Source organism: Aedes aegypti, chromosome 2, assembly GCF_002204515.2.
Source record: "Aedes aegypti strain LVP_AGWG chromosome 2, AaegL5.0 Primary Assembly, whole genome shotgun sequence".
Taxonomy (NCBI): Eukaryota; Metazoa; Arthropoda; class Insecta; order Diptera; family Culicidae; genus Aedes; species Aedes aegypti.
Window position 1 is genome coordinate 45,213,751 of NC_035108.1, and position 22,613 is coordinate 45,236,363.

Genomic DNA, 22,613 nt, shown 5'->3' on the forward strand with positions numbered 1-22,613 from the left:
TTGAGTTTAGAATATGAATTTATTTGTTTATAACAAAGGATCATTTAACAACAGCGCAATACCAATCCGGAAGGAACGACTCCTCATATCCATTATGGACACTATAGAAAACATTTCTAAATCTGTTTGGATCGTACTCAAATCTGTAGACCGTGTCTTTAGAGTCTACTCCCCGCATAACGTCGGCGACTTGACTTAAAAACTGCGACCCGAAATTCACGCAAACCGACGCCGACCAATGCTGCCGGGATTCCCGATCCAGTTCCTTCAGGCTCATCTCCTGAATTTCGTCCACAATACCTCGATCGTCTCGTAACCCAACGAAAATCTTCCCCACATTCACCAGGAAGCTCTGACACCACCAGTTGCGCGTTTTAAACCTGTAGAAATTATCGACCTGCCGTTGATTGGTTTCGCGTCGCTTCACCTTCACCTCGACGAATTCCAACCGGTTCAGAACGTCTGGCGATGGGTTGTCCTTGTCGATTGGCTTGTTCGGGGAAAGAATGCCATCCATTTCCGCTCCGTACAGGAGTCGTTTACCTTCGAGGGTGGTGCTGAACATGGCGCAGAATTCTTCCGATTCCTGCACAGGGGCCGTTGTGTCAGGTGCGGGGCTGTCGAGGTCGTCTGGAAATGTAATCAAGAATATCACATGTTTAGGTGCAAGTGTGCACAAACTGTACTAATGAAGCTGAAAGTAAGTTCTACGGTACTATTGCAAACAAACTAAGATCACGTGATCCCTTTTTGCCATTGGAAACTGTAACTGTTGAGGCCCAGATGCCCAGATAGTCGTAGCGGTAAACGCGCAGCTATTCAGCAAGATCAAGCTGAGGGTCGTGGGTTCGAATACCACCGGTTGAGGATCTTTTCGTAAAGGTAATTTTCTCGATTTACCAGGGCATAGAGTATCTGCCGTATTCGTATCTGTGGAAGTGCTCATAAGAACTCTAAGCTATAGGCTAAGAAGAAGAACTTTGAACCCTGGGAAAGGTTGTAGTGCTCTGAAGTATTTTATCGAATTCCTCAACATGGTTCTGTCGGAATTGTGATCAGGAATCTGTTGAAATCCAAAACAGGATTCTGTAGAAATCCTGAGTAAAATTCTGTTGAATCTTGGGCAAAATTAGTGTAAAATGGTAACATATATTTTCTGAGATTTTATCGTATGCTAACAACAGTTTCAAGCTATATTTCTACAAAGTTCATGAAATTTATCATTTATCAACCATTGTTGCTCTTTCTCCTCATGGTGCCCCTTGCCCCACTTGATGACCGTTTAGTAGGATTCTGTTAGAATCATGTGCAGTATTCTGTTGGAGTTTCAGTCGGTGCTTGAGCAGGGTTCTGTTGAAGTCTTGAGCAGAATGATGTCGAAATCCCGAGCAAGATTCTGTAAGCATCCTGAGCAGGATTCTGTCGAAATACTGGGCAGGATTCAGTCGGAATCCTGAGCAAAATTTTGTCAGAATCCACAACAGGATTCTGTCGGAATCATGGGTAGACATCTGTATGAATCATGACCAAAATTATATATGAATCCTGAGCACTATTTTGTCTGAATCATTATCCATGTCTCAATATTGAGCAAGATTCTAGAGAAATTCTTAACAGAATTCTGTCGTAATCATGAACATGATTATTTTGGAACTTTAAGCAGGATTCTGTCTAAAACTTGAGCAACATTCTGCCAAAATCTTGTGCAGGGTTCTGTCGAAATGCTGATCAGGATTCTGTCACAATCCTGAGTAAATTGTGTTGGAATCATGTGCAGGATTTGGCTGGAACCCTTCAACATGGTTCTATCAGAACACTGAACAGAATTCTGTCGGAATCATGGACAGGATTCTATTGGAACTCTGAACAGGATTCAAACGGTATTCTAGGCAGAATTTTGTCTGAATCCTAAGCAGGATTCTGTCAGTCGGAAGAATCCTGTTGTATACCTGCGTAGGTTTCTGCCAGAATCCGGAAAATGTCGGAATTCTGACAAAAATTCTGCTCAAGTCCTGAGCAGAATTATTGCTGTTTAAAATCTGGACAAGACGCTGTTTGAAGCAGGATTCTGTCGCAATCATGAACAGTGAGCAAGACTCTATTGCAATCCTGGGCAGGATTCTGTTAAAATCCAGAGTAAGATTTTGAACTGGGTTCTGTCGGAATTCTGAATAAGGTTCTGTCGCACTACTGAAAAAGATTCTTCCGGAACCCTGAAGAGAGTTCTGTTGGAATCCTGCAAAAGATTTTGTCGGAATCCTGCACAGGATTCTGTCGGGAACCTCAATCCTAAACGAGATTTTCTTGGAATTCCAAATAGAATTTTGTCGAACTTCTTAACCCTTTTACGTTCATGGTTTCTGTAGAGCACCAAAACATTTCGATGAATTCAATATTGTAAAGTAGTTATTGGAATAACCTTCAGGGCTTATTAGAGTACTAAAAAAAGTCTACCTATTGATTCAATAGTGTAGCTTTTGATTAACAATCAAATTCCTATTGATTAACAATCAAAAACTTTTTTTATTATTTTCATACATTTACACTCAAAAAAATCCACACGTCAAGGCTACGTGGAAAATCACGTAGATTCCAAAAAAATGATTTTTTCTATAGTTTACCTGACGACGGTAACAATCACTGAGACGTAGATATATATGAAATGAACCCTCCATAACATTTACTGTTGGAGAACATCACTCTTACGTGAAAAGAACGTACGGGTGAATGAACCGAAATTTTGACAGTTCAACTTCTAGTTCATTCTGTGTTATGGTGAGTTGAAAAATGGCCGGTCGTTGAAAGAAAAAATGCAAGTTTGACTCCAAGAGCTTCAAAACCGCATACAATATTTAAAAGATGGTAAGTAAACTTTGTTAAAAATTACCTTCAATTATTTTTTGATTTATTTTTTATTTCTTCTAACAAGGCTGAGCGGAGAGTGCGGCTCCTTTAACGGCAGTCGCGTTTTGATCAATCACCTATAATGTACCCCGTTTCGGACGAAAGGCAGTATCGTCGACACGCAAGTATCTATTTTTTGCAAATCCAACGTTGGAAGCGGATCTGGTGGTCTACAAACGGGTTGCAAGCGGATTGATACTACGATGACAGGCGGAATTCGTCAGTTTTTTCAATGTGTAGCAAGTGTTTTGTAGCAAGTGGTTGAATAAATGTTCAAATGTAATTGCCTGTTGGTTTCATTTCAATTTCTCTACTATAATTGAAAAAAAGCATGTTAGAACAGTGAAAAAGAACCTAAAATAAATGTCTTTCCTATCTAAAGTTCCCGTAAAATATACTGGAAAAAATGTTTAGAATCCAATGAAACGCTTCGTAAAAGGTACGCACAACCCTGATAACTGCTACGTGAAACTCCGGTGGATCGAAAAAAGTTCATTAGCTCGTGAGTTCATTCAGTGCCACCTATGATTCACGTAGCTGCTACGTGGAAAGTGCGATGGAAAAAAACTACGTATGTTTTCACGTAGCCTTGACGTGTGGATTATTTTGAGTGTAGGTACCATCAGTGCAAAAGTACCGTAAGGACGCCATTCACCGCTCATTCAACAGAATTTCAACACGGTCATTTCTGTCAAAAGTCGGTTTGACGATATTTTTCCCAATTTTTTGCGCTAGACGCAAGATACAACATTAGTTTTTGTAGGAAAAAAATTGAAATGTGAATGACGTATAATGGTATCGAATAATGCCAATGATATATGTGTAGAGAGTCACCGCTCATCCTAAGTATGAGGCCCTATATACACCACTAGTTGCAATTAATTTACCTTCATTAGCTGGTTGTTATCTTTGTACTACAGTACGACAACATATTAAACCGTGGCAGCTAAGAAGCATTTTTCAATCTGCCCTAATAAAATCATTGTTCCATTCATGTTTACCGCCTTTAACAGCCTAAAACTATTTTTCATAAGTATAGTACATGTTGATGACTTTTATTGCAAAAATTTGTTTAGATTTTTCCAAATAATTCAATGAGCGGTGAATGGCGTCCTTACGGTAACCGCTCATGCTCCTGTTTCCACTCATTAGTGTAAGAACGGATTTTTTGTGTTAAAATGCGATCTTTTCCCACGGATATCTTCTAGCAACATCAACAAGCCGTCTAACATTACTTTCATTTGTTCAAATAATTCTTTATATTAAAGCCACAAGATATTGTGAGCGGCTATTGGATCAGTAAGTATTTTGGTGTGTTCCAATTACCGCTCAGGCCAAAAATTCAACAAGACAGTTATGTTCCATTTTTGTCACGTTCCGATTTCTTCAGCAAATTATTCCGTTTTTATCAACACAAAACATTTTTTTTTAATGTTTAGAATATAAACTAAAGAGCTTGCTTCAAAGCCAAATTTTTTCAGAGATTCAGGGGTGAATTTTCGACATGATTTTAGTGTTGAGCACATGTATCGTAAGCGCCAAGCCCTATACCATTCAATGAGTGTTGACTTCTTCTCGACTGCTGTCCAATCAAACTCAAAGCTTAATCAGGGTCGAGAGTTGTCTTGGCCACGTTCTAGCAACAGCTGGATATTGTAATTAGTTGAATCAACCACGTATAAGGTAGATGAAGATATCCTTTTTTTCTTATAAAATATAGCATCATAGAATGTTCGATAAAAGTGTGATAGACATATTCGTTCAGACAATGTTCAATTCTTTGTTATAAGTGATGGCCATGGAATGAACTCAAGATATTCTGTCGTAGAAGTAGAAGCGGTGGCTTTTAGACTAAAGACGAAATAAAAACGTTGTAGTGAAGCTTGAACTGGGTACCTGTTCTAGTACTAAATTCGTTACCCAGCTGCCATTCAAGGGGAAGGAATCAACAAAACTTAACAATCTAGTAAATCCGGAATCTTCATACTGTTTTGTCTCAAGTATCGTACATGACTCATATTCCGAACGCAATACTTTTTATAGAGATTTTTTAAGAAAAACACTCAAATTTCTTCACATGATGAAATTTTCATCTATGACTCAAGTCCTCTATCAATGTTTGCCTCTGACAAAACTGTGCAATAAGTTTTCTTCAAGGGAACTAATATACTCAATTTTATTATCACAAAATTTGAAAATTTTCACACTATCGGCTAAAAAGTTAAACACCAGGTGAAATCGCTGAAAATAATAGTAGTTTTTATTTTGTAAATTTTTGTTCAGCAACATTTTTTTTTTAAATTGGCTTGTTTATACATTTATAGCTTGGGTGGAAATGGTTGAAACGATGAGTAAAGAAAAATTCAAAAATTCAAAATACAGCAGATGTTTGAATTATGAAAACTACTATTATTATCAAAATTTCACGCTGATTGCTCATATGGAAACAAAGATACAGCATGCCAAAGTTGAGTATTTTGTATGAAAATTGGCTTTCACTACTACCCTGTCCATAGGTGATGGGATTGACGGTGATTAATCAAGTGATTACATATTGTTGATATTGTGAAAAAATACTCTTATGCTAATATATTGATCGCGAAAATTTATCGTAATTATAACTTATAAAATGTAAGCTAGTCTAATAATGGCATGTGTTTCAATGCTTAAATATATTTTACACTTGATTTATCACAACTTCAGCATGAGTTTAGTTACTGTCGCATGATCTAACACCAGATAACTACGCGTAATGCTGGAGGGACCGGCAGGGTCTACTACCAGTCTCTACTAACATTCAAATCACTAACAAGACTGGGAAACCAACGATCACCTTCTTCAGTAGCACTATTTTTAATAGTAGTATTAGTTCAATATACATAAATTTTTTTCAGTAGATAACGAAGCGCAAGAGTGGGTGCGGGTGGTCTCTGCGTCTCACAGGTCATTGAAAATAGGCATTTATGTTAGGTTTACTAACAATGTAGTAATTATTACCTTAGTAATACCGTAAGGTGCCTAATTCAGCGCATCGCCTAAATCCGTAAGCGTATTTGGTCCAAAATTTGTCGAAATTTAAGAAAAATTTTGAAATTTGCCCATACCGCTATTTGTATATGCGGGTAATGCATCATAATTCCAATTAAAATTATCATTAACAATAATTTACGATTTTTGAGAAATATTGCAAAATGTTCTGAATTACGGCATTTTACGGTCTTGCGTAAGGTAGGTTGTAGCGGTATTAGAGATAGTTTAGTAGTGTTACTGATATATGTATAATAATTAGAAAACTTATGGCAATGTTGTTACTGAAATGTTTCATTTTTAAATATCTTTAATATAATATTGTTGAACAAAATGCTGTAATTTATAACTTATTTAATTCTCTAAGCATTTTTGCACTACTTTGCATTTATCACACCAACACTGGCGACATTAGCGTTCTTTGAGTAGTATTTCTGTTATGTAGTAGTAACCTCTATCGTTTTTATTCTAACGAGCATAACATAATTACCGTGAGCGTAGTAGTGGAAATAACATAGAAGTAGCTTTTGTATTTGTATCATGGTATTAGTTCCCTGTCCTTTAGTTCAGAAAGGGGTATAGGCGCGTTCTGTCAACTCGGTCGAGGCAGATTTCTTGTGTGAACAAGTTACAACATGGACGTTCTAAAGTTCCAGAATGAAGTGTTGTGCATTTGAAGATGGGATGGATTCGCGTTCGTGCTTTACTTCTGCTTATCTATAAAGTTATATACAATAACTGACCCTTAGCTTAACTATTTAAATTAACAGTTGCAAATACAATAATCGTTTTGAGCTTACTAACATGTCGTCGCGTTTATCTTATCATAATGATCTTTTATCTACATCCGTCGAACCATTCTGAATGGCCGTTGTGAGAATATCACGAAGAACTTCTCACATGCAATAAAGCTGGATTGTCATACATTGAAACATCAAGGTTCTCGCTCTTTCGGATTCATTTTTTGTTGTTTATCATTAGTTTCAGGGATTGTTATCGTGGGAATCCAAAGAGCGAATTTTGTATGGCTTCAATGTACGCCAATACTGCCATAAAGCATGTAACAATCACTAACATTCCTTCTCTCTTTATCCTTGTTTTCATATCTAACCCGCTTCGAGGAATAATTCATCGAAGAGGAAAGGCATCTCTTATCATGGCAGCGTAGGGTAACGTATATAACTTGGACATGCATATAATTTGGACAGGCTAGTCGTTCTATGCCCATTTCCAATGAGATGGTGAGGAATATATGTACGGGAAATCATGTATTGAATTATTAATACACTATGCTGCTTATTAATGATGACCTTTTTTTATAACAATTACAAATTGGCTTCAAAAATATCAAAATTGTAAATTGTATCAACCGAACATCTGTGAAACCTACGAATGCAAGAGGATGTGCATTTCAACAACATACATTAAATGCAATAATAGCACTCAGAATTGGCATTCATAAAAAGTTTAAAAGTGGCAACATGATAAAATATGTCTAAAATTTATGCTAAGCTCATCTAAAATCTTAACATGAGTATATAAGGCATAAATCAGGTGATGTCCAAAATAGATTATGGTTTTTGTTCAGTTGATATAATTTAGCCATCTGATGAAACACACTGGAATGTCGCATACATGCATACTTGCAGGCGTTTTTCGTGGACCTGATGATACAAGCAAAGCATTAAATGAAATTATAGATTATCACTAATATACACATCCGATAAGCTAAAAAATGCATAAGTCACATGTAAACTCTTAACATTTTATGATATTATCGTCTTTTTAAGAAATCATTGCATGGATATTGAGATTACGTCCCTGTCCAAATTGTATTCACGTGAGGGTGACCAAAATGTATAACAGACAGGCCGCTAAAAAATGCTTTTTTGGTAGCTAATACTACAGTTTGTAAGCTTTTGCTCCCTAGAAACTCAAAGTACAATGGGACATCAAGCGTATAAGTAACATTAGGTAATACAATATTTTTATCTAATGCAGTTAATCAATCGCCGTTCGCAGACATATCCTTAGCCTGTCCAAAATACATAATTTACCCTAATGGCCGAGAAAACGTCGGTTTGCGGTCGCATCTCTCCATCCTCGGTTCTGTCACACGCTCGCCAAATCGATACGCACTTGATCCGCCCACCAAGCTTGCTGCACTCCACGCCTTTGTTAAGTATAAAGTTTCTGTAATCATTGAATACTAATTGAAAGGTAAATCAAATGAACTTATTATTTAACTAATAACAAATTTGTTCCACAGAGCGATTTACAAAACACCACACAAAATCCCTCCTTTGGTTGGTTGGTTTGACTTTATTAACGAGATTTTTAGCCCTGGGCTAGTTCATCTCGGGACCAACGGCTTTACTTCCCTTCCGAAGGAAGTCGTCACTATAACTTTTTACGTCATAAGTGACTATATCGGGGTCGGGATTCAATCCCAGGTCCTCGGCGTGAGAATCCCTCCTTTCACATTTCCTTAGGCAAAACACTTCACTACCGTGTGCTACCGTTATATGTATGACTGATTCATGTTCTTTCGACCTTGCATCATTCATACGTGTAGGGGAAGTCTAGAGTAAAAGCAAAACTTAAAAAACCTTCTGGTCAAAGATGTTGCGTTGCCTACTTCCAAAACTCCAAATCCCCCGGTGTATTATGGACGGTATGAGTTTTCAAACTTATGCTGGAGACTTGGCCCCTGACCCCCTTGTACATCAATAAAATAAAAATAAAATAAAATTGGCTTTCACTACTATTATTCTGAACACAACTGTATTACATCCCAACTGGGAAAGATTCAGCTTCTCAACATAGTTTTCTTATAAACACTTCAATAGATCAGCTTCAGGGGCCCTTCTTTTTTTTGGCTTAGTTTTCGACTTTGCATGCTGACAACTTTTGTTCCAACACTTTTCGTAACGCTTTTTGTATGAAAATTTCAATAATTTATTAAAATTATTAAAAATTGCCCCTTTTTACTTCAGAACGAGATGTCATTATGTGAATTGAAATGTCATTATAATATCAATCAATATCGCAGTTGCACTGGTTTTGTGTTCTGTAAGTCGATACCTCCCGAACTCGATGGTCCCTTCAATATCGAGTTATGGAGAGTTGACTGTATTTCATGAACAGCGGGGATTCGTCCCCGTGTTCATAGATTTATTGAAGATGCAAGGGGGAGGGGGTCAAAAATTTCCAAATTAAGCGTTACGTAAAAAATGGATGCTGCCTAATAACACTTTTGACAAAAAGTATCAATAGCTGAAGCGGAAATCGAACCCACACCCCATGGCATGATGCGCTTAACTGCCTGACGACACTAACCGTACGGCTACAAGGGCCATATTTTCATTAGAATCTCGTGAAAATTCACAATAAGGATCTCGCCCGAAAACCATGAACCTACTAATTCGAAGTTATTAGGAGAAAATTGACAGAGATTCTGTCAGCATGGAGAATAATTCTTGAATGAATGAAGAATGGAGATATGATTCTTGCACTATGTTTTCCTAAAATGATCGTATAAAAAGGCATGCACTTTTTCCATAATAAATTTTAAAATTAGTAAATTTCAACTCTAATTTGGCCTTGTGTGATTTGGCTTTTTGTGATTCTTCTTTTGTGATAATCCCCATTCTGTGAGCATCCTGAGCAAAATTCGGTCGGAATCATGGGCAGTATTATGTATGTCTAATTCTTCAGTAGGATTCCATCGGCATCTCGGGCAGTACTTGGAATTTTGGACTTTTTCTTCTCTCATTTCCATTGAAACTGTAACTGCTTTTCAATTCCCACAGTCCTTAACTGAAAGCTCTCTTTGTAAATTTTGTATTCGTTTATCGTGTGACAGGTACAATGATACTCTGATCTAAGGGGGAAATTTCCGTTACGAAGAGATCAAGAATTCGCATTTATTTATTGAAACGTTTGTCTTCACCTTCCTGGAGCGAAACCTTGTGAACCTATAATGCACAGGTATTACAACAACTTATTTCCCCCACATACTCACCCGTAAGAACGTGCTGCTCGAACTTGAACCCGTAGTAGCAGAACCGCTTCTGCTGTTCGGTTTGCTGTGCCTCCTCGTGCAACTTCTCTGGCGTATCCTTCGCACACAGGTAAATCGTTCCCTTGTACCAGGTAGCCAATATGATCCAACTGGTCCTCCTCTCGTACGGAGTGCACATCACCATCCTCAGCAAACCCCGGAAGCACACAAAGTCGCAGATCAACGGTTTGGATCCTCGCCCAGGCTCATCTTCAGCACGTAACCGATCCAAATTCCCCACAATAAACCGCAACAGATGATCAATGCGCTCCTGCTTGGCACTGTCCGGTTTGGGCACCCGGATTTCGAATCCTTCGTTGAGATCGATTCGTAGCCGATCGTCGTCGCGCGGTAAACTTAGATACTTCAGATTATCGCCCGTAGGAATGAATTCCCTTCCGGGACCTACGCTGAAACATCCCACGATTTTTGGTTGCGATATCGACGGGAACACTTTGGTACCGTTCAGAACTGCGATCGGATTGAGATTCGTTTGGTACATGGTGGAAAACACTTAGGTACTTTATCACTTTATCGTGCGTGCGTGAGACGTAAAGTGGGCGGCGTTTGTTTACAATCGTCGACGACGCTAACGCACAGTGGTCGAAAGATGCCTGAAAGTAACAAAAAATGAGTCGAATACTTCAGGTAAATTCAGAACTCCAAGTCTGAAAGACTTCCTGTAAGGTCTGGTGTTCCTGAAGGCATCATTTTGATACAATATTTCCACGCCTGACTTACCTGAGTTACCTCGGGGATGTCAAAAACCTTTGTTTTCGGGTGAAACAGGCCTTTCTGCCTGCGTGTCATTCCGTAGTAGATTGCAAAAAAGTTTGGATATATTTCCTTCATACTTGCAAAAACGGAAGATTTCTCATGATTCTTCTGAAACTCAACTTACAATATTCCCACATGAACTAGAAGCTATTTATTTGGAACCATGTTGTCACCATTGAGAGGGGTTCCAATGAATTGGTTAGATGAAGTTAAGTATCTAGGGCTCATGTCAGATAAAAATCAAAACTTTGACTCCTATATAATCGCGTTTACTGAAGATTTTTTGCTGTGTGAGAGCATTATATGCTCAGAAACAACAAGTTATTCACACATGGTTACTAATGACTTTTTAGGATTTATCATAAACTATGCGAGATTTAGAATATTTTTTTTAATTTTAAATTTTGAACGGTTTGAATAAATTTTATACTTTTTGCTTGCACTTGTATGCCCACTGTGCAGCGTTCGTAAACAATGGGCACTCATTTTCTGACCAATCCTTGCGTGCGATGAGTCCGCGATGTTTCACTTGGCAAAATGTCACTCCGTCTTCACGTGCTGAAGGTTATGTCAAAACAGTGTTATGTGATTAGAGTTTGCGGTCGATTCGTTTGAACTTCTTGAAAAGCATTGTAAAGTTTAAGGCATTTATCTCTAAATTTAATTGTAAAATGTTCAGAAAAAGTTTGGTAACAGTGCTGCGTCAGGGTAGTTCCGGTAAGTTACCCGATTGTATTAAAATTCCCCCTCAAAACTGAGAATCACCGTTTCAGCCGTAAACACCGGTGGCGCCCTTAAAGGTTCAAATCGCACTTTGTACTCGGCTTCGGTGCTTGGCCTGGATGGGTACGAGAGCTTCCGGGAGAAGACGCGCACCCAGCACCTGCACAATGTGGACAACTTCAAGCGCAAGATGCGAGACTTTGTCGCCGGGTCGGCCTCGAACATGATTTTCACCGAGGACCTGAAGAACATCATCCACCTGGCGGACAACACCGACGAGGATAAGAAGCTGCTGGTGGACATGATTGAAAAGTGAGTGGACTATTTATCTCAACTTTACTAAGTACCCTATAAGATTTCCTAGAGGAATCCCTGGAAGAGTTGCGGTAGAAGATTTGATAGACATACAGTCATATTGAAGGGACCATCGAGTTAGGGAGGTATCGAGTTACAGAACACAAAATCAATGCAACTACGATCCAAGGGACCATCGAGTTAGCCAAGAAAAACAACTTTTACTATGGTTCTCTAACTCGATATCGAGATACGAAAGGGAGAGTTAACTGTAATTACTGGACGAATGAGAGAATCGCTTAAATTTATTTTTGGAGTGCGATTTTTAAAAAATTTATAGGTTTTGTCATGTCATAGTGGTGGGGAATTTCCTTGACTTTCAAGGCAAAGAGTATTTTTGTACTTGCCACACGATCTACAAATTCAAAAATTGACAATTGACAAAGCTTTCAGTTAATAACTGCCGATGAACACTAAGCTAACAAGTCGACTCTGTCCATGCAGGGACTTGACGCCAGAAAAAAAAACTAAAATTAAAATAATAGGCCTACTTATAACAAATAAATCAGAGTTGCTATCCGTCTCTCATCCAGACAACACGTATTCGCTCGCGCGTTCGGTTCTCTTGTGGTTTATTTTTTGTCTGCAATAATGCCGGTAACGAGAAAAAATTGCATTGTGCTAGACACATCGGTTCTACCTAAGCGGCCTAGCATCGCCGATATAAAAGCAATTTCTTGATTGCGAGTTGAAGCTAGATATGTCGCTTGTGAAAAGCATCCAAATGCACAACGTAAAACATGTCATTTATTTGGCCATGCATAGTGAGGAGGCGGCTGCCAATATTGCTTTGAATCACCATTTAAAGCATTTTATGAATTGTGAGGGGAAACGGCTCACAATTCCGTTGCCGATATACGTTGATAGCTGCGCTGTTGATGTCCGGCTGCACGATTTCCCGGAGGAGATTGAAAACCAAACTATCATCAACCATATGCAGCAGTATGGGGCCCAGATAGCCGTAGCGGTAAACGCGCAGCTATTCAGCAAAACCAAGCTGAGGGTCGTGGGTTCGAATCCCACCGGTCGAGGATCTTTTCGGGTTGGAAATTTTCTCGACTTCCCAGGGCATAAAGTATCATCGTACCTGCCACACGATATACGCATGCAAAAAATGGTCATTGGCATAGTAAGCTCTCAGTTAATAACTGTGGAAGTGCTCATAAGAACACTAAGCTGAGAAGCAGGCTCTGTCCCAGTGGGGACGTAACGCCAGAAAGAAGAAGAAGAAGATGCAGCAGTATGGGGAAGTGATCTCGCTACGTAACGACGTCTGGCGAAGCTACTTCCCAGGGCTCAGTAACGGTGTACGTATAGTACGTATGAAATTGACCCTTCCCATTCCGTCATACATTACTGTTTTCGAAGAAACGACCTATGTGTCATATTTTTTGCAAACACGCACCTGTCGAAACTGTGGAGCGAAAGAACATCCGAAGCTACGGTGCTCCGATGCGACGGCACCGAATGCGAACAAACAGCAGCCTAAGAAACCGAACAATAAGCAAAATCACCGCTTCCCGAGAAACAATGGCCATCTCTCTCCCAGCCGGAGCCGGTTGGTAAAATCAAAACCAAACCAGTCAACAGTAAGCTAGAACCAAAACGACAACGATCAATTGATTCGGATACCACAAGCCCCAATGCATCCAAACGCACCGCGAAAGCGATAGCAACGAAGCAACTTCTGATGTTCCCCCCCCCTGCAAGACGAGCTGGGATGCGACGTTGCTCCTTTTCGCACATCGATGATCCGGTTCTTCGTCAGCAGTATATCGACGAGGAAACTCAAAGAATTGAAGAATTATATAGACAAGGTTATACAATTTAATTATATTTTTATTAAATTGATGTGGGTATTCGGCTCCGTTATGCCTAGCGCGTTTGAGCCTTCTAAATAAAGAATAAAAAAAATAAAAAATAAATAAATCACAATTTAAAGAAGATCTGCATATTTCTATAGGATGTCTGGCAGAAGTTTTAGTTTCTTGGAACTATTGATATGGTTTTATTGAAGTTTCTCCTATCTGCCTTAATTTCCTCGTAATCTCTCAATAAAATAAATCCTGAGATCTACGCCAGATATTCTTTTACCTGTAATTTATCAATACATATTTTGAAAATATTAAAAATAAACTTTGCTCAAATTTCTCAATGAATCTTGGATGATGAAAAAAAACGCTGTGAATAATCGCAAAATTAACCCTCATTCGATATTTCGTATTTCGATATCGAGTTAGAGAACCATAGTGAAAGTTAGTTTTTATGTCTACTGGTCACTGGATTCGCAGTTTCATTGGTTTTATGTCTATAACTCGATACCACTCTTACTCGGTGGTCACTTCAATATCGAGTCATAGAGAGTTGACTGTATTGTAATTCGACATTTGGGATTCCGCGCAAGTAATTCTTATTGGAATGTTTAAAAGTGTTTAATGATTCAATTTATATTTTGTTACACTATGCTTCTTAAAAATGTTTCACTTCTCACACAAAATTCTTAGAACATCGCTAATCAAATTTCGAAATATTATTTATTCCGTCCACTAATATCAGAGGTATTGTTTTTTCAACTTTTTTCTTACTAATTTTACTCAACATTTTGAACAATCCTTAATTTATTACAGTCTCGAATTTTCTCTAAAATCGAAAAAATCGGGAGGATATTTAATAAATAAGGTAGAAATATTTACATATGTTGCTTTGTTTCATTTTGATTTTAAACTTAATTGCTTTAGATAATACTTCATTTTCATGAAGCAAAAAAAGAAAGCTTAAAAATTGAGCTGACTTACCTTCAAAAATCAAAATTAAAAATCGTAAAAATTCTGAAAACTATCCCGGGAAAAAAATTAAAATTTAACGCTTTTTTTTTTCCACAGCTTTGTACGACAATTTAACTGTCAAAATGGCGTTTCTTAAAAAAGTGCTTGAAATAAAGTTGTTGCAAATAAGCTAAATTATTCAAAATCACTATAAAAATGTTTGATTGTTTTTCAATAGTTGGACCTTTAGGTCAATTATTTCAATGTTTGATGAGACAAATGAGCGCATAAATTTATTCCTATCATTATTGAGCTAATCGTACCACTTCGGTTTAGCTAGCGTTCGTCTAAAATCAGTGGATCACCTGTGCTACCATGGGAAAGAGAGGATTAAATTTGGTGGCTACCCTGAGAATTTTTGCTTTCAATTCCTTAAGGTGCTTTCTCGAATCTATCTTAAATTCTACCAATAAGCCATTCGTAATTCGCAAAATGTTCAACAAATCTATCGCCAGTAATTTATTTAGAAGTTCTATCAAAAAAATCTCTTGGAAATTTGATAGTCATCAATTAGTTTTGTCGACAAAACTTTGAAGGCCAAATACAATCTCACTGAATAATAAGGTGGACAATTCTAACATATATTAGGCAGATTAATAATTGAACTGTATAGATAGGATTCTAACATAAATTTGACGGAAAACATGGTCAGGATTCTCACAAAATTTTGGGCAGAATTGGGTCCTAAAATTTTTAATAAAATCTTGTTTTTGTTTGATAACACGGAAGAACGTGTTACTTCAACTACTTAAGTAATTTTTCCCGCTCAAATAACGGCTACATCATGTTTAAACTTTAATTTAAAAATTGGGTCCATAAATGAACCTTGACACTTGTGATCATGTTTGACGTTCGCTTAGTCGACAAAAACACCACAGGGGTTTTAGTTTTAACACTGGGGTTGTTCCTATCTGCACGGTGAAAGTCGAAAATACTAATTAGTATTTGATATATTATTTTCCCATCATTATCCTCTTTTAATCATTGATAAACCTAAACATTAATCACTGATATATTATGTTTTATACTTTTCTATGCTTAACCATGAGATATTTTTTAACGAGCATATATAGTGAGTCACGCTACTCTAGGGACTTAACAAAAATTATTTTTTGCCATTTTGCTCTACTCTATCCTATAGCAGTCATGTCGCGACAATAATTTCCGATTGTTTCGTGAAAATACGCGTTTCAAGATGTTTGATTTGCAATATTCAGCTTAAAGCCAAAGTTTCTTCCGCGCGAAAATCATTAACAGTAAAATCAAAATGTGGAAAGAGTTCTCTAAACGTTTTTGTTTCACAGTAAAGGCCCAAACGCAATGATAGCGGAACGGCAACGGAATGCGGAATCGGTTCGCCAGCATGTATCACAACATCTCGACTGAGCTGACAACGAATGAAATTGGATCAACACTGAGTCGACAAGCTGATTGTAGTTCATGCTGGCGAACCGGTTCCGCATTCCGTTGCCGTTCCGCTATCATTGCGTTTGGGCCTTAAATCATCCGCCACCGCCACAACCAGCGTGGGAGTGAAAAAACGAAGCGATACAAATTAATATGAAGGTAAGTTCGTTTGCACCATGTATCTCGGTATTTAGTCATATCGTCTTAATTTTTCAGTTTAATTCAGGGAAGAGCTCCATGCGATTGTCGGGAGCTAGGTGGAAAAATTGTGGGAAGAACAACTGCAATCTTCTGGATACTTGTTTGAAACAGCACAAAAGAAGCAGTGAATGGAATTAAAATCAGCGATGAGCACCAAATGCAATATACTGGAACCTAAATGATACACTTCTGCAGATATAAGTGAAAATAAATTTGTTTCTTGTGAATATTGACCGTTGTTTCATTTTTTTTTTTCAAAGTTTTGTTTACAACAAGAAAAAAATGGCATATTTTATTCACAGTACAGAATTTCAGATCTTTATGCATGAATCAAATAATTTCCGAAAAATCATTTCCGGAAATAAAATATGTTTATACTAGCGAAGATTAATGCGTCAATATGCATCATAATGAGTGAACAGATCGAATATGGTTTTAGAATGGTATTTAAGCCATCCAGTATAACATTTTCTTAGCGTGTGACATTTCTGAAGGGACACGGAAAACAAAAAACACCCAAAATTTGAGTTTAAGCCAAGGGGTGTGACAAAATCTAAAAAAAACATAAGATTATGTGTTTTGGACTTAAACCAACGGAAAACATTAGAAAATTGAGTAAACATGTGTTTTTGGCCTAAACTTAAGCGTTTGGCACTAAAATCGAGACAGGGCTCTAGGACCCTATTGTCACAAAATCTGTAGTAGAATTTCATAGAATCTTAGCCAACACTAAATCCGGAAGATTCTCTCATAATCTTACAATTTATTACTGAATTCTGGGCAGGACAGATATCATCAGATTCTGGAACAGGATTTTGAAATGGGTCTTGGTGGGGTTCTGACAGAATCCTATGGACAATTTTGACAGAATCATGCTTAGAATTTGCCCAAAATCTGCGAATTAATTCTACGAAACTCCTGGGACGGATTCTCAAATCATACTATATGAGATCCTGACAAAATGCTAAGAACATTTCTGTCAAAATTCTGAGAATGATTTCTATGAAAACCTGTACAGTATACCCACAGGATTACGGGCAGAATTTTTAGAACAAACCTACGATGAATCTTGCCAAAATCCTGAGCCTAGCTCCAACAGAATCATCGGCAACATTATCGGAGAAGCAATTTTTTTATTTTTGGATTTTTTTTAATAACTTTGATTTTACCAAAATATATGAAATTTCGGCACTAAATTTCGTATTTATCCCGCGATTCATAAAAGTTAGCCTGTCTAGAGTTTGCATCCATTGACAGATACCCGTATTTCGACCTCAACCGCAAGGCCATCTTAAATGTCGTGTGCCATAGATTATTGGTTCTACCCCAAAAAAAAAAGGAATCGATGGTAATATTTTCCGAATAATCTCTGAAAGAGACAATTCTTGAAGGAATTTGCGGATGGTGCAGTTTACGGAAAAGTCCCTTATCAAACTGTTTGATTTTTGGTGAAGTGATTTGTGAAATTAATTGCACAATCTTTTAAAGATATATTGCATATGTAAAGCACGTGATATCAGAAAAAATAAAATGCGAGTGGAATCTCTGGAGAAACTTCTGTAAAAATTAGCATGAGCATGAACGTAGATGACCGTATAATTCTTAGTTGCTTCTGCGTGATTGACCAGAACAATCGGAGAGCACAGAAATTCAGTGAATGAAACTTGGAATTTGCTTACCATTCTTAATGTGTACAAATCGAAGGCTCAAAATTGAAAAGTCAATAACGGCGCCGGCCACATCGTTACGGTTATCGGGGAAGGGAAGGAATGTTAGTTAGGCAACCATTGTTACTAGAGACCGAAGAATCTTCTGCATCTCCACTGTGGACAGTTGTCATGGAAAGTATATTAAGTTAGTGGGATAAGGAAGTCATCAATTGTGATGTGATCCATGATATAATCACGCCTAACCAGATTCGCGATATTATTTGATAAACGAATTGTACGACGGACAAGTGTTTATCGCTCGGCCCCGCATGAGAAACTTCTGTAAAAATAAAAAAATAAATCTTCAGCATTATAAAGAATTGTTCTATTTCCCACCCATCAGATACAACGCCCAGTCCCAGGAACTGCGCTTCGGCAACTACATCTTCGGACCGGTGGTGATGCGTGCCTTGTACTCGTTGAAGGATCCCATCCTAGCGTTCAAGCTGTTCAAGGATGAAAAGCACAGTGGCTTTTTCGATCAACTGTCCACCTACCAAATCCTGGGCGATATGCTCTACGAGAACGGCATGTACGCCGAAGTCCGGGAACTGTTTGATCTGATCAAAACGCGCCAAGTGCAAGGGGGCCGCTATCCTAAGCACCCAATTACGCTCACATTTGCTGCCTGCTACCGGGAGAACACCCCTGAATCCTTCCAATATGCGATGGATCTATGGAAGGAACTGAACGCTGTCGGTCACATCCCTATGCGGAAGGCAACGGCTTTCGCGGCGGCTCTAGCACTGAAGCATAACCAACCGGGCATTGCACTGGAAATTGTGGGAACCGTGACCAAGGGCAACTACGTCACAATCCGGCAGTTGAGGGTAATTGATGTAATAGAATCCTAAAATTTTCAAATTTCTCACACATTTTCATCCAACAGATCTTAGCCCTCACCGAAATGGAACGTTTGGATGATCTGATTCCAGTGTTCCGGTCAGTGTTGGAAGTTGGAGGACCACTAGAAAAACGGCACACTTTCTGCCAGGAAGTGGTAGAAAAAGTTAAAAACGTTCTGGCGACGACCAAATCCGAAGTGCCCCAGGACCTCCAACGAATGCTGGAATACCTGGAGGCGAACGGTCACATTTCAGACTCTAGCTTGGATTCGTTACTGTGCCAGGAAATCGTTTCGACCGCCCAGAGAAAGGATCCAGCGAGCAATCTAGCGGAAAGCTACCGCACCCGAGGAGGTTCCCAGCAGTTCAAAAAATTTAACCCGACCAGGCAGCAAAAATCACGGTTCGCGCGGCCGGGACTGGCCGAGATGCACTGAGCGGGTAGGTTGATGAAGTTCGTAGGCGTTAGGCGTGATGTTAATAAAATGAAAACAAATTGCATGTGATTTGGCTACTTTATTGTAGAAAAATGTGAAAGAAATTCGATTTCGTGAGTCCAAGTTTGAATCCTTTTTTTATTTATTCTTACCACAGATAGGTAGATAAGTGTAGAACTAGCCCTCGTGCGTTAAAATACACTCAAATAAAGATTTAAAAAAAAAAAAAAAAAAAAGATAGGTAGACGTAAAACTGGCGAATTTTTTTATCGATTGCACTTTAAACGGTCGTTTAAATTAAACTCATAGTCAGAGGCGCGCATATTGTGTTTCTTCGCGTTCTTCACATTAGCGCCTTCTGTAGGCCTTGCTGCACATGCTTGTGTTTCGTGCAACATGCTCAACGGATGATGATTGTGTGAAATAGGCGATTGATTTGGAAGGAAATTGTTCTAAGTGTTAAGGTGATTATAAAGCGATTATTAAAATTGTAAATTTATCAAATACTAATGATATTGCTACTTGGCGTAACTTTTTCCAATGAGACGTACCGGCGTAACTACAATTTCATTATCAAGCATATTTTATGCCACCGGATAAAGGGTATACGGAATCAAATTGCGACACGCACACTAATATTTGGCAAAATTTGCACGTTCAACCAATAATCTTCAAACTTTCAGGGAGTAAAATAAAACATGTTATAAATATGTTTCCATGTTTGTTTTATTCAATTTCAATTCCATATCCAAATGCACGAACTTTTCTCATAAGGTCCTGTAAACGGCAGTCCAATTTTCTTCATATCTTCTTCTGATTTCACTTCCTGATTAGACAGTTTCACAAAAATCAAAATTTCTGGGATTCAATCAGTCACCCTCAAGTCCTAGTTGTAATACTAAAACAAACTACCAGACAAATTTTCATCCAATTTGGAGAAGATTAGGAGGTGCCTCAAGTCAATTTGTGTTTTTTGGCTATTTTTCACATTCAAAAATTTTTAACAAGAATTTGGAAAAATGAAAATCAGAATGAATACCACTAGTTGAACGTATTATTAGTACTTTACAACTTTTGAGAACACTGTATGCCGATTAGAGATGGTTTTGACCTCAAAAAATTGATTTCTGTTCATTTAAGTACCTGTAAATCATACATTTCTCTACAGTTTTTGTTCTACGAGATTCTAAAACTCATGCCTAATCATAAAAGTTCAATCGTAGCATCATTCCTTTGTCATTTCTGAACATTATTGTAGAACATCATTTTTGTATCCGAATTACAGATAAATTGTAAAAAATCGTCGGAAATACGACATTCCTCATTCCCCTGCATTTAGAGCTGCTGCCAAATGGCGCAATTGCTGACATGTTTAAAAATTGAACATAGTAGCTTTGCTTTTTCAATGATGGATGATGATTGGAGAAAACATCTAGCAAATGTCATCAACGCAGTTGTGTTTCAAACAACATTCGCATTTGATGTCAAGCATTTACATATGTGATATAGCCCCGAGGTCAAGCTTCTCGACTGCTGATCTTGAGGATCAGAGTTTGATTACGGGAGTTCATTTAGTGTTTTTTTTCCAATGGACCAAATGACTTGAGGCCAACAAATTTCATCACGATTCATCGTTGAAAAGTGTATCTTGTGGCTGAGTCTTAATCAATAGAACTCACAAAAATCTCCCACTCCTAAGTAAATAAAGAGAAATGCCCAAGTAGTGATTTGCGCCTTTAGTCCTTTTTCTATGTTGCATATAATAAACATTGGTTTCACTCGAAAAAAAGAATCAAACTCTGATCCTCAAGATCGGTAGTCGAGAAGCTTGACTTCGGGGCTATATCACATATGTAATTGCTTGGCATCAAATGCGAATGTTGTTTGAAACACGACTGCGTTGATGACATTTGCTAGATGTTTTCTTCAATCATCATCCATCATTGAAAAAGCAAAGCTACTATGTTCAATTTTTAAACATGTCAGCAATTGCGCCATTTGGCAGCAGCTCTAAATGCAGGGGAATGAGGAATGTCGTATTTCCAACAATTTTTTACAATTAATCTGTAATTCGGAGACAAAAATGATGTACTACAATAATGTTCAGAAATGACAAAGGAATGATGCTACGATTGAACTTTTATGATTAGGCATGAGGTTAAAAATCTCGTAGAACAAAAACTGTAGAGAAATGTATGTTTTACAGGTACTTTAATGAACAGAAATCAATTTTTTGAGGTCAAAACCATCTCTTATCGGCATACAGTGTTCTCAAAATTTGTAAAGTACTAATAATACGTTCAACCAGTGGTATTTATTATGATTTTCATTTTTTCAAATTCTCGGTGAAATTTTTTGAATGTAAAAAATAGCCAAAAAACACAATTTCGACTTGAGGCACCTCCTAATCTTCTCCAAATTGGATGAACATTTGTCTGGTAGTTTGTTTTCGTATTGCAACTAGGACTTGGGGGTGACTGGTTGAATCCCAGAAAATTTTATTTTTGTGAAACTGTCTATTCATGATGGCCCAGTACAATTGGCAGCAGTTCGGGGGGTTGAGATGCTTCGGCTCGAAATTGACTAAGGATGTCTTGAACCAGTCCAATAGCTCTTTCGAGTAATGGCATCCTTTTTGTTTGTTCAAAACTTTAAGGTCGATTTTTTCGGTTTCTTTGAATCTGTAGTTACGCTCTTATGATACTAAACGCGAGATTTGTTTCATAATATGTATTTAATGAAAAATTAATAGAACGAAATTGCCTTCGCAATCTTCCAAGCACTATGTTTATAGATAACTATTTCGGTTCGAAATATTAAAATTAAGGGCTTTATGATGTACGATTAAAATAATTTCAGTGTTACGTCTGTTTGTATGTGGTATTACTGCTCTTACTATATAAGGTACAGTGGGGTAAGTGGATCATTTGTCCATATTGAGCATAAATACTTGAATATGTTGAATGTTTTCGCACCATTGCATCGTTTTAGGCTATATTCTTACGTCCACACTGATACTATTGTAAAACTGGTACTATACGTACACTAACACAAGCAAACTTGTTGGCTGCTAAAATAAATTAATTTCAAAATTGTTTTCCGTCAATCAAAAATCTATTGTATCTTTGCCTTAAATCGAATTCTACTAGTTTTTTCAACGCATGGTGAACATTTCAGTTCTAATTGAATGAATCACAATGAAAAATATGTGATTTTTTATATATAAATACAGATATTTTGGACATGGTACACTTACCCCCACTTTTTAATGGGGTGGGGTAAGTGGATCAAGTATTATTGCCATTTATTGGCAAACTGCTTACGATAATTTGAATAAGTTT

At 37.8% G+C, this 22,613-nt stretch overlaps 2 protein-coding genes across 2 annotated transcripts; one reads left to right on the forward strand and one right to left on the reverse strand.

Moving 5' to 3' along the window:
• LOC5564709 (decapping nuclease DXO homolog) lies at positions 1 to 10,671 on the reverse strand. The gene is made up of 2 exons (XM_001649002.2): positions 9,956 to 10,671; positions 1 to 630 (listed from the first exon to the last, which is right to left on the reverse strand). Exons 1-2 carry the CDS (start codon positions 10,494 to 10,496, stop codon positions 41 to 43), a joined length of 1,131 nt encoding a protein of 376 aa, XP_001649052.1. The 5' UTR covers positions 10,497 to 10,671; the 3' UTR covers positions 1 to 40.
• Positions 10,672 to 11,330: 659 nt separating this feature from the next.
• Positions 11,331 to 19,336, forward strand: LOC5564707 (pentatricopeptide repeat-containing protein 2, mitochondrial). Its single transcript, XM_001649001.2, has 4 exons — positions 11,331 to 11,488; positions 11,545 to 11,806; positions 18,334 to 18,820; positions 18,880 to 19,336. The coding sequence occupies exons 1-4, from the start codon at positions 11,443 to 11,445 to the stop codon at positions 19,270 to 19,272; spliced, it is 1,188 nt and encodes a 395-aa protein (XP_001649051.1). The 5' UTR covers positions 11,331 to 11,442; the 3' UTR covers positions 19,273 to 19,336.
• Positions 19,337 to 22,613: the final 3,277 nt, after the last annotated feature.

Bases quoted from the DNA above. Each gene is read 5' to 3' on its own strand.
- LOC5564709 (XM_001649002.2), bottom strand. From the start codon at position 10,496: ATGTACCAAACGAATCTCAATCCGATCGCAGTTCTGAACGGTACCAAA. The intron at 631-9,955 runs GTGAGTATGTGG...TTACATTTCCAG, and splicing joins CGAGCAGCACGTTCTTACGG to ACGACCTCGACAGCCCCGCA.
- LOC5564707 (XM_001649001.2), top strand. From the start codon at position 11,443: ATGTTCAGAAAAAGTTTGGTAACAGTGCTGCGTCAGGGTAGTTCCG. The intron at 11,489-11,544 runs GTAAGTTACCCG...TCACCGTTTCAG, and splicing joins GCTGCGTCAGGGTAGTTCCG to CCGTAAACACCGGTGGCGCC. The intron at 18,821-18,879 runs GTAATTGATGTA...TTCATCCAACAG, and splicing joins TCACAATCCGGCAGTTGAGG to ATCTTAGCCCTCACCGAAAT.